Below are 17800 nucleotides of genomic sequence, written 5' to 3' on the forward strand. Positions count from 1 at the left end.
GAGGCCTGGCTCCCCCGCACCCCCAGAGCGAGTGATCCAGGAGACCAAGGTGGAAGCTGCAGTGCTGTTTATGATCTAGACTCAGAAGTGACACCATCACTTCTGCCATATTCTGTTGGTCACAGAGATGAGCTCTGCTTATGGAAGGGAAGTAAACAAGGCAGGCATACCAGGAGTTGAGAAATTTTGTGGGCCATTTTGGATGCCAAGTACCACAGATGTTGAGATCCCTACTCCTTTTCTGAATAATGATGTGACTTTCCACCATCTCTCTAACAGAAGGCTAGAAGTGTAGTCTCTGAAAAGAACAAAAATGTTCTTAGCTATGGTATCCCATTATTGAGGGTGAGGTATTATAATAAAAATAAGGAGGTAAAGTGAATATTTACATACTAATTTGTGGGCCCCCCTACCCTCCAGAACCCTGCTAACCAAGCATGTTCCCTCTAGATAACATATAAGAAGATTGTTCTTGGGGAAAATCCATCTAGCCCAAGAAAAAAGACCTGAGTATTCTGTCTCTAGTAAGTCCAGTGAAATGGCCCAAGCAGATTGTCTTACAGTGAAACCTGTAATCAGTAAGCCCCAGTCGCATACTAGTAGCTGCCAGTCAGCCAGTGAAGGGCACTGATCCCTGAGAAGCAGGAAACAAATGAGGTGAGTCTTGTGATTGCCCAGCTTACTCCCTGAAGAGAGTTTCTGGCTGCGGGACACAGGAAGAACTCAGGTGTAGCCCAGCAGACACCGAATCGAGGAGATACAGCTGAGAGTCTGGGGAGAGAGCAGCAGCTATAGTTCATAGGTACAGAGTACTGGAAAGGAGAGTTTCACAGAGAAAGAACTCCAGACATCTTCAGAACGTTCCCATAGAATATTCAGCTGAATCGTGATCAGTGTGTTCAAGTGAGGAAACCACCTAAGGCTGGGAAAGAACGGCTGAAAAGATTGAAGGAAACAGTATTCAGTGCTCACACAAGGCTGGGGATAGTATCTGTTCCCACCAGCTATGTGACTTGAAACCCTCATAATTCATGGGGTTTTGGTGATAGTACCCAGAAGGTCTTGCCTCAGTATTGGAGAATAATTAGCCAGCTGTCTGACTTGGGACAAATGATGAGCCTCTGGGCCATGGTTTTCTCTTTTGTAAAATGGAAACAATAGTACTTACCTCTTACGAGTTTAATAAAGATGAAGTAAATCATAGAACAGTGCCTGACACACACTCAAGATCAATAAAAATGAGCTGTTGTTTTTTTTAACATGTATCAACATGGGTAAATATGGAATACATAAGGAGTTTTTTAAAGCATGATGTAAAATATTAATACAACGTATGCCATTTGTGTCCAGAGGAACGATGTTGTTTATGTGTATATACTTTTATGGTAAAGGTATAAATACATAGATAGGAAGGATATAACCACCTTCAGGATAGTGTTTGTCTCTTAGGAGTAAATGAGGGAAATGGAATTATGAGGGAAATGGCTGCAGCTGCAAATATTTTAATGTTTATTTATTTAAAATATATCTAAAATAAACATAGCATAATGTCAATATTTATTAAATTTAAATGGCTTACACATGGGTGCCAAATAAATTAATCTCTACCTTCCTACATGTTTGAAACATTTCATAATTTGAAAAAATTTTAAAAAGCCTTTGAAAATATTAGAATGAATTAAGTGAACTTATTTGATTTCTTTTCCATAAACTCTTTTTTAAAATGGAAGTATATTTATTGTTCATTTTGATACAAAACTACATGCTTACAAATTCAAATGAAAATACATATGTAAAGTAGAAAGTAAATATTCCTACATTCCCAGCAATAACTATTATATACAACTTGATATATTTCTGATCCTTTTAGACAAGTATAGATACATATAATTTTAAAATGTTTATAGCTAGGATCATACTTTACATGCTGTTTTTTAATGTTTTTTTCACTTGCCAATGTACCATGGATGTCTTTCCGTTTTAAGATAGTATATATCTCTCTACCTCATAAGCTCCATTTCTGGACATTATTTTAACAGAGGATATATTTTTCTATGATAAGACTAATTTGGATATGAACCCATGTGATGAAGGAAGGATAATAGTGTCAACAACCTCAAGATTTTTCTTACCTTAGAATTTTATAGTTTTAGAATGTTAATGTAGATTATTTTCTGCTTTTTTGAAAGACATTATTGCAAGAGCATCTCAAGCAGACGCCGTTACAATCGTGACTTGGAACAGGATGAAGCATTTATTCCAGTTGGGGAATCATTAAAAGACCTTATTGACCAGTCACAAAGTTCTGGTAGTGGATCTGGACTACCCTTATTGGTAAGCTGAAATGTCATATAAACATGAATGGTTTATTAATACAGAATGTGTTGTCATATGATGGTAGACGGCTTAATAATTACATATTAGGGGACTTTACTAGACACACTTTTTTCCCTTCTTATTTAGAAAGATGGTTACAGTAATGCAAGATGAAATTAGTTAAAATAAGAAATGAAATACGAAAAATTGAATAAAGTAAGGTAGAGTCACAAGCAAGGTTAAGAGAGAAAATGTGGTCATGAAGTGCTATGTAAGTGTTAACATAAGCTCACAGGTTTTTTGTTTTTTGTTTTTTGTTTTTTGTGGTACGCGGGCCTCTCACTGTTGTGGCCTCTCCTGTTGCGGAGCACAGGCTCTGGACGTGCAGGCTCAATGGCCATGGCTCACGGGCCCAGCCGCTACGTGGCATGTGGGATCTTCCCGGACCGGGACACGAACCCGCCTCCCCTGCATTAGGCAGGAGGACTCTCAACCACTGTGCCACCAGGGAAGCCCAGCTCACAGGTTTTTAACAGCCAGCTTGAGGAATCAGGTGTAAAATACCTTGCATCTATAAGGTTAAACTGATTGGTTGGGAGAAGTATAACTATTTCAGATTCTGAAATCAAAAGGAAGTTACTCCCACAGATCATCTTCATAGAGAGGATACTTCCCTCAATATAATACTATGTTACCAAAACACAATTCATAAAAATGATGTTAAAGCGAGTTGTAAATAATTCTAAGAGAATTACATGTATAGAAATATTCAGACTTAGGGGTCAAGGGGACCCTTATAATAAATACTAGATATCTAGATAGATTTTAAATTCGGTGTTTAGTTGGTTTGTTTAAAGTAAATACATTGGTCTCTAATTATAAAATTCATTGAATCAGGTAATTCTGTAATTGAATTGGAAAGAACAGTGCGGACAACATGATTGTCTACATAGAAAATCTCAAAGATGATAACATAAAGCTACAACAACCAATAAGTGAGTTTATCAAGGTCATTGTACAAAAATCATTGAATTTATGTACACTGGCTATAAACAATTAGGGATTAAAATTTTAAAAGCACTATCATTTAAAATACCATCAAAAACGTGAAATATTTTGGAATAAACTTAAAATTTATGTAAGACCTGTACACTTAAAATCAGAAAACATGGGGTTTCCCTGGTGGCGCAATGGTTGAGAGTCCGCCTGCCGATGCAGGGGACACAGGTTCATACCCTGGTCCGGGAAGATCCCACATGCCGCAGAGTGGCTAGGCCTGTGAAGCCATGGTTGCTGAGCCTGCGCGTCTGGAGCCTGTGCTCCGCAACGGGAGAGACCACAACAGTGAGAGGCCCGCATACTGCAAAAAAAAAAAAAAAATCAGAAAACATTGCCAAAAGAAATGAACAAAACCCCTAATAAGCGTTAAGGTTTTTAACCTGTTTTTGAATCAGAAGACTCAGTATTAAGATTTCAGTTATCCTAAAACTGATTTATAGTTTCAATTCAATCCAAATCAAAATCAGAGCAAACTTTTGTAGAAATTGATGAGCTTATTCTAACAATTATTTGGAAATGCAGAGGACCTAGAAGAGCCAAAACAATTTTGAAGAAGAAGAATAAAGAGGATTCTCTACCTGATTTCTGGGCTTGTTGTACAGCTACAGTAGTCAACACTGTGTGATCCTGGCATAAGGATAGGTTTGTACATCAGTGGAACAGAATACAGTCTAGAGATGGACGCACACATGTGTGATCCGTTGATTTGGATGCCAGAGTAATTCAGTGGGGAAAAGAGTCCATTCAACAAATGGTGCAGGAAAAATTGGGCATCCATTTGCCAAAAGGTGAATCTTGACCCTTATCTTACTCTATATACAAAATTACCTTGAAATGGATTATAGACCTAAATGTAAAAATTAAAGTATAAAACCTTTAAAAGAAAATGTTTTAGAAAATTATTGTGACTTTGAGTAAAGATTTCTTAGGACACAAAAGGCAAGAGTCACTTTAAAAAATGATAAACTGGTCTTTCTTAAAATTTAAAACTTTTCCTATTCCGAAGACACTGTTAAGAAAGTGAAAAAACAAGTCACAGACTGGCAAAGGAGTTCAGATAAAGAATTTGTGTTGCAGAATATGTGAAGAATTTTTACAACTCAGGAATGAGACAACCCAATTGTTTAAAAATGGACAAATGATTTGAACAGACACTTGCCCAGAGAAGATGTAAGAATGGCAGATAAGCACATGAAAAGATGCTCAGCATCATCAGGGAAATGCAGATTAAACACAGTGAGATACTACACGTTCACTAGTATGACAAAAACTGAGAATATTAAGTGTGGAAAAGAATATAAATCAGGCCTTCCCTGGTGGCACAGTGGTTAAGAATCTGCCTGCCGATGCAGAGGACACGAGTTCGAGCCCTGGTCCGGGAAGATCCCACATGCTTCGGAGCACCTAAGCCTGTGCACTGCAGCTGCTGAGCCTGTGCTCTAGAGCCCGCGAGCCACAACTACCGAGCCTGTGTGCCACAACTACCGAAGGCCGCACACCTAGAGCCCGTGATACGCAGCAAGAGAAGCCCACACACCACAACGAAGAGTAGCCCGCACTCACCGCAACTAGAGAAAAGCCCGCATGCAGCAACAAAGACCCAATGCAGCCATAAATTAATAAATAAATAAATAAATAAAATAAATCAACTGGAAATCTCATATATTGCTGATTGAAATGCAGAATACAGCTACTTTGGGGAACAGGTTGATAGCTGACTAAAACGTTAAGCGTATACTTTTTATACAGTGAAGCAGTCCTTCTGCTAATTGTTTACAGAAGGAATATGCAAACATGTCCATGCAAAGACTGACTGTGAATGTTCATAGCAGCTTTGTTCATAATAAATTGTAAACAACCCAAAAGTCCATCAGTTGGTAAATGGATAAACAAACTGTGGTACATTCATTGAGTAGAATGCTGCTTGTCAGTAAAATGGAACAAACCACTGATGCATGCAATAGCAACACAGGTAAATTTCAAAGTATTTTTTTTTTAATTTCAAAGTATTTTATGCTGAATGAAAGAAGCTAGATACAGAGGCTACCTATTGTATGTTTCCATTTATGTCATGTTCAAAACTGTAGGGAAAGAAAAGAGATCAGTCATGCCAGGGACTCAAGGTAGATGGGGAGGTGATTGACTTTCAAGCGGTAAAGGGAACTTTTCTGGGTTATAGAAATGTTCTGTATCTTAATTGTGATGTTGGTGGTTACATAACTGTATACATTTGTCAAAACACAGTTCTCGAAAAGAGTGCATTTTAGTATATGTAAATTAGACCTCAATAATTCTGGCTTTCTAAAATGAAATCACAAAAGGAATTTGTAATAAGTGATATGTAAAGTAAGTCAGTTTAGATGCTCATAAAATCTAGCCCATTTTAACTACATTTCCAACCGGGACCTTAGTGTTGTTTTTTTAATTTAGAATGGCTGCTAATGCTTCTGAAAATGAAAGGTAGCAATTTACCTGCCTGTTTCATCCAACAAATATTAATGAAAGCAGTATTGTACTTCAAGTATTGTCCTAAATAAATATCTGTATTCTGTGAGTAGTGGGGGATGGAATTCAAACAAATATGTATATAAATAATAATAAAATTGTAATTGTGATAAGTGCAGCAACTGAGAAATATGTATGCTATGAAGGTGTTTAAGAGAGAAACAACACTCTTAAGTAAAGGGAACTGCACATGCAAAAAGATTGAGACAGGAATGAGCTTGAGTGAATTCTAAAAATTGAAACAAGGTAAATAAGAGGGGATTAGAGTCAATGATCAGGCAGGAGAGTTAGGTAGGGACCAGATCATGTAGGGTCTTACAGACTGAGTTGAGTATTTTTAACTGTCATTTAGATTTTGCTACATGATAAACCATCCCAAAGCTTAGTGGCTTGAAACAACAAACATTTGTTATTTTTCATGATTCTGTGGGTCTTCTGGGCAGTTCTTTTTCTGAATTTGCTCAGCTAGAGCCAAATGGCATAGTTTATGTACATGGCCAACAGTTGGTATGGTTTTGCTCATTTGGGTCACAGGGTGCCCTAGAATGGCAAGAAAGGGCAAGCCCCGGTGCACAAAGACTTTTCACTTGTTTTACAATTGCTATTGTTCTTTTGCCCAAAGCAAGACATGTAGCCAAGCCCAGAGTCTGGAGGAGACTACCCAAGGGTGTGTGTACTGGGAGGGGAATTATATAGTCCATTTTTGCACACAGTCTGCCACATTGACTAACCTGTTATTTTGTGATTTTAGAATATATTGTACATTGTTTCATCTCCTTTTGAATTACAGTACAGTCCTCCCTCAGGATAGACCTCAGGGGTTGGTTCCAGGACCCCTTGTAGATACAAAAACATACAGATGCTCCGGTCCCTTACAGTCGGCCTTCCACATCCAAGGATGCGGAACAGATATGGAGGCTGACTGTATATATGTTAATCTTCAAGTTGGTTGGTTGTATATACCATCCTTTTTTTTTTTTTTTTTTTTTTGCGGTACGTGGGCCTCTCACTGTTGTGGCCTCTCCCGTTGCGGCTCACGGACCCAGCCGCCCCGCGGCATGTGGGATCTTCCCAGACTGGGGCACGAACCCGTGTCCCCTGCATCAGCAAGCAGACTCTTAACCACTGCGCTACCAGGGAAGCCCCATACCATCCTTTTTGATGGGATGGCCTATTAAACCACTTTTTCAATCTTAATATGTTCTTCTCATTTTACTTTTTACTATGAAGGTTCAGCGAACTATTGCCAAACAGATTCAGATGGTTCGGCAAGTTGGTAAAGGCCGATATGGAGAAGTGTGGATGGGTAAATGGCGTGGTGAGAAAGTGGCAGTCAAAGTGTTTTTTACCACTGAAGAAGCTAGCTGGTTTCGAGAAACGGAAATCTATCAAACCGTGCTAATGCGCCATGAAAACATACTCGGTGAGTACACGTTTGATTTTAGTCAGTTCCATATTCTTCAAGGTTAGTGGGATGCCGGTGGAAGCCTGGCACATGGGCTTTGAAAACATATGTGAGTTCAGTTGTGTGCATTTGGCTAAAGGAAATCTAGTGGAATATACAGTTTAAATACAACCCAGTCCTGAATGGCAACCAACCACTTTCCAGATAAGGCTCAGAGATGTTTTGGGGTTGGGTTCCAGACCACTGCAATAAAGCACGTCCCACAAATATTTTGGTTTCCAAGTGCATATAAAAGTTATGTTTATGCTGTACTATACTCTATTAAGTGTGCAGTAGCATTATGTCTAGTAAACAATGTACATACCTTAATTTAAAAATACTTTACTGCTAAAAAATGCCAAACAATTACAATAGTAACATCAAAGACCACTGATCACAGATCACCATAACAAATATAATAATAATGAAAAAGTTTGAAGGTTTGTGAGAATTACCAAAATGTGGCACGTGAAGTGAGCAAATGCTGTTTGAAAAACGGCTCCTATAGACGTGTGGCAGGAGTTGCCACAGACTTTCAATTTGTTAAAAACCCAGTATCTGTGAAACTCGGGTAAACAAGGTATGTCTATATTTACTACCCAGCTGAGCAGAAACAGCAGTGAGTTTCAAAGTGGAAGTAATATAGTTTATTGGACTTAGTCATACAGTAACAAAAAACAAGTCTTTTAAAGGTAATTTAAGCAATTTTCTAGGGTAACTTGAACTATATGTACCTTTGCCTGTTGCAGATTAAATCACCCCCCTCCCTCATAAGATGTAGCTTCATTTGTTATGTTCTGTGCTTAATAGGTCTCTCTCCTCACCCCCATTCACACAGTAGCAAAATAACCTAGGTGTGATCTGATCAGTAGGGTACATAAACTCATCTACCTTCCCTGACTTTCTATTCAGGTACTATTTCCTTGCCCTTTAATTTAGAGAGTGCATAACATGTTGCTAAGAGTATAGTTTCCTATACTAATTATATTCGTTTCCTAGGACTGTCCGTAACAGAGTACCACAAACTAGGTGGCTTAAAACAACAGAAACTTAATTCTCTCAGAGTAATGGAGGCCAGAAGTTTAAAATCAAGGTGTTGACAGGGCCATGCTCTCTGAAGGCTTTAGGGGAGGACCCTTCCTTGCCTCTTGCGGATTCTGGTGATTGCCAACTATCTTCGGCATTCCTTGGCTTGGGAGACCACACCCCTATCTCTGTCTTTGTTGGCACATGGCCTTCTTCCTGTGTGTCTGTATCCATATTTCCCTCTTCCTATAAGGATACCAGTCGTTGATTTAGGGCCCACTCTAACCTAGTATCACCTCATCTGAACTTGATTATACCTACAAAGACCTTGTTTCCAAATAAGGTCACATTTATAGGTACCAGGTGGACATGAATGCGGCGGGGGGCGGGGGGAACATTATTCAACTCAGCACTCACCTTTTTCTGAAGAGAGGGAGAAGAGAAAGGAGAAAGAAAGGAGGCCAGTATTGTGAACTTGCTTGTCAGTGAGCCAGGCTGAAAAGGAAAATGTGATAAGGCATTGATGGGCAAGTGGGAGTTGGCTTAGTTAGGAGCGAACTCTTAGTTGAACATATTTAACTTTATTATTTTTATTTTATTTTATTTTTATTTTATTTATTTTTGGCTGTGTTGGGTCTTCGTTGCTGCGCGCGGACTTTCTCTAGTTGCGGCGAGCAGGGGCTACTCTTCATTGCAGTGTGCGGGCTTCTCACTGCAGTGGCTTCTCTTGTTACAGAGCACGGGCTCTAGGCATGCGGGCTTCAGTACTTGTGGCGCGTGGGCTTCAGTACTTGTGGCTCTCCGGCTCTAGAGCACGGACTCAGTAGTTATGGTGCACGGGCTTAGATGCTCCAAGGCATGTGGGATCTTCCTGGACCAGGGATCGAACCCATGCCCCCTGAATTGGCAGGCAGATTCTTAACCAGTGCACCACCAGGGAAGCACTAACTTTATTATTTTAATGGGTCCACTTTTCAGTTTGAAATGAAGAGCCTTTTCCACATTCCTTCTTTATAGTTCTTCATTCTTACAGAATCATGTAGATTAATAGCATTTCCCTAGGTTATTATATATATGATCTTTTTCTTAGTCATATTATCATTTTTATGATTATTAAGATTACTTTTAAATTAATTACAAAATTATAGACTTTTATATGTAAATGACAGAAATAAAAGTTTTGGTAATATATTCAAGAGATTTTGTCAGACACGTTAAATTTTTATTACCTGTAGATTATACCTAAGTTATTCTCAGTATCCTAAATGAGCATTCATTATTCTTCCTAGCTACATCTGATAACTAACCTTTTAAATTCATTAATTGAACAGGTTTTATAGCAGCAGATATTAAAGGTACAGGTTCCTGGACTCAGCTCTATTTGATTACCGATTACCATGAAAACGGATCTCTCTATGATTTCCTGAAATGTGCTACACTAGACACCAGAGCCCTGCTTAAGTTGGCTTATTCAGCTGCCTGTGGTCTGTGCCATCTCCACACAGAAATTTATGGCACTCAAGGAAAGCCTGCAATTGCTCATCGCGACCTAAAGAGCAAAAACATCCTCATCAAGAAAAATGGAAGTTGCTGTATTGCTGACCTGGGCCTTGCTGTTAAATTCAACAGGTGAGTGGTTCTTTACCTATTGTTTTGAAATTATTGTAATTTCCTAAAGATATTTACCTGTTTGTATTTGTATTCAGGACAGTGGATTTCCAAACATGTATTTGTGCTTATATAATTATATAAATTGGGTTTTGGGGGGGTTTGTCTTCGTGGGGTTTTTTTTGTTTTGTTTTGTTTTGTTTGCAGTACGCGGGCCTCTCACTGTTGTGGCCTCTCCCGTTGCGGAGCACAGGCTCCGGACACGCAGGCTCAGCGGCCATGGGTCACGGGCCTAGCCGCTCCGTGGCACGTGGGATGCTCCCAGACCAGGGCACGAACCCGTGTCCCCTGCACCGGCAGACGGACTCCCAACCACTGTGCCACCAGGGAAGCCCTGTCTTCGTGTTTTGTTGTCATTGTGTTTTCTGTTTTTAACAAAAATTACATCCTATTCTACATAATTCTTGATTTCCTACTTTTTATTGTCTTAGACATCCTTCCGTTTCAGTATATATAGATCTACTTCATTCTTTTTAACAGTGTTAAGGAAAGTTTTCCGTTTTATAGATGTACTATAATTTATTTCATCTGTGACTCAACTGATGAGCATTAAAGTTACCTGCAGTTTATCTCTATTATTTTATAAATGCTTTAATGAATATTGTATTTTACCCATATATAATATCCTTGAATACTTGTACAAGTATGTCTTCATGATGGATTGCTAGAGAAGGGGCTAAACAGAGAGTATGTACATATTAAGTTATTAATAGTATGTTGTAGGTTATCCCTTTAGAAAGCGTGCATCAGTTTACACTCCCATAAACAAGATATAAGTATGCCATTTCTTCATCACTACTTGATATTGTCAATATTTTTAAACAATGAGAATATCAGATTTTTAGAAAACCATTTAAATTGTTTTAATGTTATAATTCTGGAATACAGCAGCCATTTCACATTTCAAAACTCATTTCAGGCCATAAAATAGAAGTACTAGTCCATAATAAAGCAAACATTAAAAATTTTTAATCTTCTTCCATCATTTTTACAGTATTCTAATCCTGTTGTTTTTAATCAGTGGAGTGTTTATTGGCTCAAATATTCATCAGATGCTAATTTAAGAAAATATAAAATACATTATATTAATCTCTGCCTCAGAGTAGTTTTCAGAACCTAATAGATCTGGAGACCTAAAAACAAACCATTCATGTCTTCTAACTCTAAAATTTACTCCAAAAATTGAAAAAAACAATAAACATCATTTCAATATGATTATGTAAACATTACTCACAGTAGAACTAAGTTGGTTGGATCCATAAAGAAAAAAAATGTAATCCTAAATCACAAAGGATCACATGAGAATGATAAAAGCAGATGATTCCTCTCAATTAATTTTCACATTCACTTGTTCTGGGATATAATTATGTACCACTTTTTTTATATTCAGTATTGTTCTCTTTCTTAGAGAGGCACAAAACTTGTTTGGTGACAAAACTTGACCTGAACTGATGTGAGGTATTTACTGTCTTTATTTATCCAGCTTAGTATGAACATTCATACTTAGTTTTTCACTGTGTACTTAGTAATGATTTTGATTGAGTACTGCTGCAGACCCTGCTGGAGATTTATATAATATATAGTATATATTTAAAGGGTATATTACTTTTTTAAATCTGAAAGATGCTGAATTTCAAAATACATCTGACCCAAGGATTTCTGTTAAGGGGGTGTAGACATATTAGATAGATAGATAGATCTTTATTTTATTTTGTTATATATATACAGAGAGAGACCCTGACTTTTACAATATGAGACAAAAATAGATGAGAAACGATTTTGTTCTTGGCCCTCAACCTGGACGTTGTCTGTCTTCTGTTTCAGTGATACAAATGAAGTTGATGTACCTTTGAATACTAGGGTGGGTACCAAACGCTACATGGCTCCAGAAGTGCTAGATGAAAGCCTGAATAAAAACCATTTCCAGCCCTACATAATGGCTGACATCTATAGCTTTGGCCTGATTATTTGGGAAATGGCTCGTCGTTGTATCACAGGAGGTAGGAGTTTAGGTAGCATGTTTCTGGTTATGTTTGTATACTCATCATTCAAAAAATAACAGCTCCAGTTGTATAATTTAGATGTCGTGTGTGTCAGGGATCCCCAAGATCAACCCCTCCCCGGTTCTGTGATTTCATTAGGACTCCCAGGACTCAGCATATAGTTGTCTTCACAGCTAAAATTTGTTACACTGAAAGGCTACACATCAAAAGTAGCAAAGGGGAAAAGGTGCATGGGGCAGAAAGTTTAGAGGAAATCAGGTACAAGCTTCCAAAAGTCTTTTCCCAGTGGAGTCGCTCGGGATTTGCTTAAGTTACTCCAGCAATGAATTGTGATACTGTGTAAAATATTGTCATCCAGGGAAGTTCATTAGAGATTTAGTACCCAAAGATTTTTTTGGAGGCTGGTCCCGTGGGCATCCTCTGTCTAGTATGTATCAAAATTCCAAACTTCTAGAAAGAAAGCCAGTTGTCCAGCATAAACCATATTGTTGGCACAAACAGTCTAGGCACAGTGACTCACCTTTTCATTAGTTTTATATGAGTGTAGGGAGCTGTTTACCAGGCAGGTTCTCAGACACCAGTCAAGTGCCAGTCTTGCAAGCAGGCCTTTTAAGAATAGCAGTTTCAGGTCTGCTTTATTAACTCTTTTCTGCATATATGTTGTCTTTCTACTGCAGAAAAAAAAATAATTAAAAAAATTAAAACCTCATTCATTAGTAGAAACAATTGTGTACATAAATAATTAGACTGAAAATTTAGGGTAAGTGAGTGGTTCACCTTGCTTATTTTAAGGGATATTGGTATGTCCAATATGGACAGCTATGGTGGGGGTAGAGAAGATAATTAGACATAAAAAAAAGAGAACATACATTTACTATTAAAAGTGAATCATCCACTCTGTAGTCTTTTCTTCTTTGTGGAGGGATTTGTTTCAGTTCCATAGTTCAGTAGAAGGTACTGAATGGATTGATGTATTTTGTCCAGCCACCATTTTTGTGCCCACTATACCTTCTAACTCACTACAGGAATTGTAGAAGAGTACCAATTGCCATATTATAACATGGTACCCAATGATCCATCATATGAAGATATGCGTGAGGTTGTGTGTGTCAAACGTTTGCGGCCAATTGTGTCTAATCGATGGAACAGTGATGAAGTAAGTGGAATTCAGTCCCCTTAGGAAGTGATTGCTGAGTGTTGCCAACGATATTTACCTACTCACTACATTCTCTTTACTTTTCAGTGTCTACGAGCAGTTTTGAAGCTAATGTCAGAATGCTGGGCTCACAATCCAGCCTCCAGACTTACAGCTCTGAGAATCAAGAAGACACTTGCCAAGATGGTTGAATCTCAAGATGTAAAGATTTGACAGACAAATAATCATGAGGAGAAATTGTAGACTGCAAGAACTGTTTTCACCCAAGGAACGGGTGGAATTAGAATAGAATAAGGATGTTAACTTGGTTCTCAGACTCTTTCCTCACTACACCTTCACAGGCTGCTAATATTAAACCTTTCAGTACTCTGTAGAATACAAGCTGGGAACTTCTAAACACTTCGTTCTTTATATATGGACAGCTTTATTATAAATGTGGTTTTTGATGCCTTTTTTTTATTGGGTTTTTATGAACTGCATCAAGACTTCAATCCTGATTAATGTCTCCAGTCAAACTCTGGGTACTGAATTACCTGTTCATAAAATGGTGCTTTCTGTGAAAGCCTTAAGAAGATAAATGAATTCAGCAGAGATGGAGAAATGTACACTTTTACCTTCTACCTGAGAAAATTTAATCTATTTGTATTCTACCTTTGTAAACAGCCTATGGATCATGATCTGTTTGGGATACTGCTTAGTTTATGATAGTTTGTCATGCCTTGATAATGGTGTGTGTGTGTGTGTGTCTGTGTACATACATGCATACCAGAATTCCTCTGCTGCCATTTGAATTAGAAGAAAATAATTTATGAATGCACAGGAAGATATTGGTGGCTGTTGGTTTTGTGCTTTAAAAATGCATTATCTGACCAAGATTTGCCAATCACATAAAAGCCATTTACCTTGCAAGTGAGCTAGCTTCTCCACCAACTTTATTTTTTAACATTAACGTTGATATACAGGCCAAAAGGAGTTTAAAGTGTATGTAAATTTGGACTGTTTTCCTCCCACCACAAACTCTTTTTTTTTTTTTGTAATTATTATTTTTGTCATGAAAAGCATCCTATCCAAAGTTGGAACTTCCAATGCCATGAACCTTCTAAATAAAACACTTCTTATTGAAGTGAATACTAATTACTGCATTTGATAGCAATTTAAGTGCCTATAACCATGTTCTGTATTCTTTATTCTCAGTAACTTTTAAAAGGGAAGTTATTTATATTTTGCGTGTAATATGCTTTACTTGCAAAACACCTGCTCCTTTACAACCATATTTTATATATGTACATACATTCATACTATAGAAACCAGCTCATGTGTACCTCATATCCCATCCTTAAGGGAAAAAAAATTAAAAGATCTTCAGTAAAAAAACGTTGTAAAGTAGAACTACATGTAAATTTTCAGAATTAATTCAAAGTAGTATATCAAGTCTAGGACTTTGTTTAAATATCAAGAACTAACCATAGGTATAGACTTTCATTAAGATGCCATCATCTCAGTTCTCCTTTATGAAATGATCCTCCAATTAGAAATTTCTGTCACAGAGTTAATATACATTTGTCAACAACCGTTTTAGACATTTAAATCATTTGAGATTTTTGGTTTTATGATTTCTGTTCCGTAAGTTTGTGAAGACAGTGAAGAATCAGGCAAAAAGTTCAATATCTAGTCAGTACCTATATCTATACCATATAGCTGTTATTCAATAAAATGCTACATATTTATGGATGCCTTGTTTCCCCAAGGAGTAATTCTGATCTACTTAAACTAACTATACTTCTGTAATGCCTTTTAAATATTAATATCTTATTCTGAACAAACAACTCATGGGTGCATAAAGTGAGACAGTTTTCTTGAATATAGCATAAAATAAATGTGATTATATCGCAACATAGTTAAAAAAATCTTTAAAGGGGAGGAATCAGAGCATGTATCCATCCATTGCCAAAAATGCGACTGACATTTAAGGATGAAATGCTTACATATTTGTCTATACATCAATCACAAATTTGAGACTTGCTTTAACAGTTTTGACCAAGTTTAATAATTTTCATCTTACATAACTAAAGCTTGAAGTGTTTATCAAGATAAGTAAATTTATATATTGATATATGTAGTACCCAATAACTTCCTGTTTGAGAATGTTTTCCCCATCTCTGAACTGAGAAGTACAGGTATTTTTATCTAAATTTCCAAGTGATTTAAGAATACTTATGAGCTCTACTTAGTGTAAGGTTAACCTTGATTTATTTTTTATTTGATAAACTGTAAATCTTGAAAATAATTTGTCATCTTAATAATAAAAAAATGTAAGGAAAGGCAAACTCTATTCTTAGAAATGTTAAAATAGTATGTGGAAGCAGACAATTGCAGATAATATGTAAGTACAAGAGCATTATAATGATTTTTTAATTAAATTGGTCTATTAAAAGTGATACCAAGAAACTTGTTCAATAAAAATATTTTCTAATATTACATGTTCTTTACAAAGCAAATGATTCCATTTTTGAAATCCTAAAGTCGAAAAAAAGTTGCATGAAATCTATTTTTTCTCTCCTTTTATTCTTACTCTTAAATTTCTAAGTTCATATTTAAATATTTAAAGAGTAAAAGAGGAAGTATTACATAGTACCATAAATAATAATTTGTAAAACCCTGGAAGCCATTATTTGGTCCTGCTTACAACTTAGCATCTTAAAAATGTGTAGCTTCTGTCTGTCATCCCTTTAAATAATTAAAACATCAAAACAAACAAAAAACCAAAACTACCTGAATATAACAGAAGTTAATCCTCCCTCAAAGAAAATTCTCCTTATGAGTTCTCTTTATACTGGTAAATATCAATATCTTTAGAATTAAGGGCATGCATGCTAGGAATTGGCTTCAGTGTGTCTAGTCTAAACTTTCCCTGTGCTTTCTTATTGGACAAGTTTCTGAAGCATAAAATTCAAATCTGGTTTCTCTGGAAATGTTTTCACAAAAGATATTTCAATCAACATTTTGTGTTGCCTTTCCAATTTCAGGAGTGTTTTTGAGCTTAGAAAGTGACCTATAGTTTTTGAAAATTATGTTTTCCTAGAATGTGCCAGATTTTTTATTTATTCGCTCTATTCAGTACCTTTTTTTCCCCCAGATGCTTTGCTTCTGTTTAGAACAAAAATGCAATACAATGTTTAAAGAATCATGCATCTCTAAGTTGGCCCAAGATCAAATTTGATATTGAATAATTTATTCCAGGCAAGATTTTATAAATTAAATTATTTATTTTTCTTTTCATACACGTTTTGAAATGTTTCTAAATACTTAAAATAATTTCAACAGCAGAAATACGAATTGATTTTTTTTTTAAAAGATTGTTGCAGCTCTTGTACTGTTTAAAAGTGGTAATATTTATTATTTGCTTGGGTCAGATGTTAAAATAGCAGTGTAGCAGTTCATCTTCTTGCCTCAGTGCTATTATGAGAGTCACAGTGAAAACTGCAGAGAGCTGATACATTCATAAAGAGCAGATTAAATCTAGGGCAGCATCACATGAAGCTATGTGTAATCATCCTATAAGGAAGGTATGTGAATACTGCTTTTGCCAAGGATTAAATATATTGTAATTTTACCTTGTGCTCTGTACTATGCTTTCAATGGAATTATTTAAGCCCTTTTAGTGACTGTTGTCTTTGCCCATTTAAAAACTAAAATGTAGTATATATTGTATAAAATGAAAGTATCATTATAGCTTAATTAGGAAAGTTGTACATATACGCTGAAAGAAGGTTAAAAACAAGCAGTTTTATTATGCATTTGTAAAACACCAAAAATATAGATTCATCTTTGATATGTAACACACTAAATGTATTTTGTACAGCATCTGGTTTAAAAGGTGCCTTATTAAGTTTACCATTAATTGCTTTGTTCTATATATAGATTACATCCAGTGTATCATTTTTAAGTAAATAACCTTATTTTAGTATACTTTAGTGATGTGTTTTGTGATACTCTGCTTGGACTGTATTGTGTATCAGAAGTCACCTATCCAGTGAAATTTTATAACAAATAAGTTAGTGTACATACAGATGTCCCTCAGATGTGCATTTCAGCCACCAGAAACCCAGTGTGGACACAGGGCGGGTAAGTGGCCACACACTCTTTCCTTTGTGTAGATAGAGAAGTTATAATAGTTATATAAGCCTATTATAGCCAAGGATTACTTTTCCTTTAAAAAAAAAAAAACAAAACATTTTTTCTAATTCTAAAAATACGTACTCATTGCAGAAATTTTGGAAAACATAGGAAAGAATAAAGAAGCAAATGAAATCATTCAAAATCCTATTGCCAGATAGTACAACTATTTACAGTTGAATGTTTCTTTTTGATCTTTTTTGCTACTGCATATTTTTTTTAAATGTTAAGATAGAGCATGTCATTATATATCCATTGAAAACATTTTTTTAAAAATTGACTACATAGCATTCCACTAAGTAGATGGAACAATTTATTTTTATAATTCCCTGTTGAATATTTGGGTTATTTTCATTGTTTGGGAAAATATAACCAGTATGTTGAACATCCTTGTACATAAATCTTCATATATTTATTTTCTTAGATTACACTCCTAAAAATGGAACC

General features: G+C 36.3%; 1 protein-coding gene across 1 annotated transcript in view; it reads left to right on the forward strand.

The window, feature by feature from the left end:
* BMPR1A (bone morphogenetic protein receptor type 1A) overlaps nucleotides 1-17146 on the forward strand; it is a 144272-nt gene extending 127126 nt beyond the window's left edge. The window contains exons 8-13 of the mRNA XM_004273000.3: nucleotides 2190-2334; nucleotides 7111-7303; nucleotides 9682-9979; nucleotides 11843-12018; nucleotides 13047-13177; nucleotides 13265-17146. Coding sequence (XP_004273048.1) covers nucleotides 2190-2334; nucleotides 7111-7303; nucleotides 9682-9979; nucleotides 11843-12018; nucleotides 13047-13177; nucleotides 13265-13390 — 1069 coding nt within the window. The 3' untranslated portion in view covers nucleotides 13391-17146. The remainder of the gene's footprint in view (nucleotides 1-2189; nucleotides 2335-7110; nucleotides 7304-9681; nucleotides 9980-11842; nucleotides 12019-13046; nucleotides 13178-13264) is intronic.
* The last annotated feature ends 654 nt before the right edge of the window (nucleotides 17147-17800 follow it).

Source organism: Orcinus orca, chromosome 14 (genome assembly GCF_937001465.1).
Source record: "Orcinus orca chromosome 14, mOrcOrc1.1, whole genome shotgun sequence".
Taxonomy (NCBI): domain Eukaryota; kingdom Metazoa; phylum Chordata; class Mammalia; order Artiodactyla; family Delphinidae; genus Orcinus; species Orcinus orca.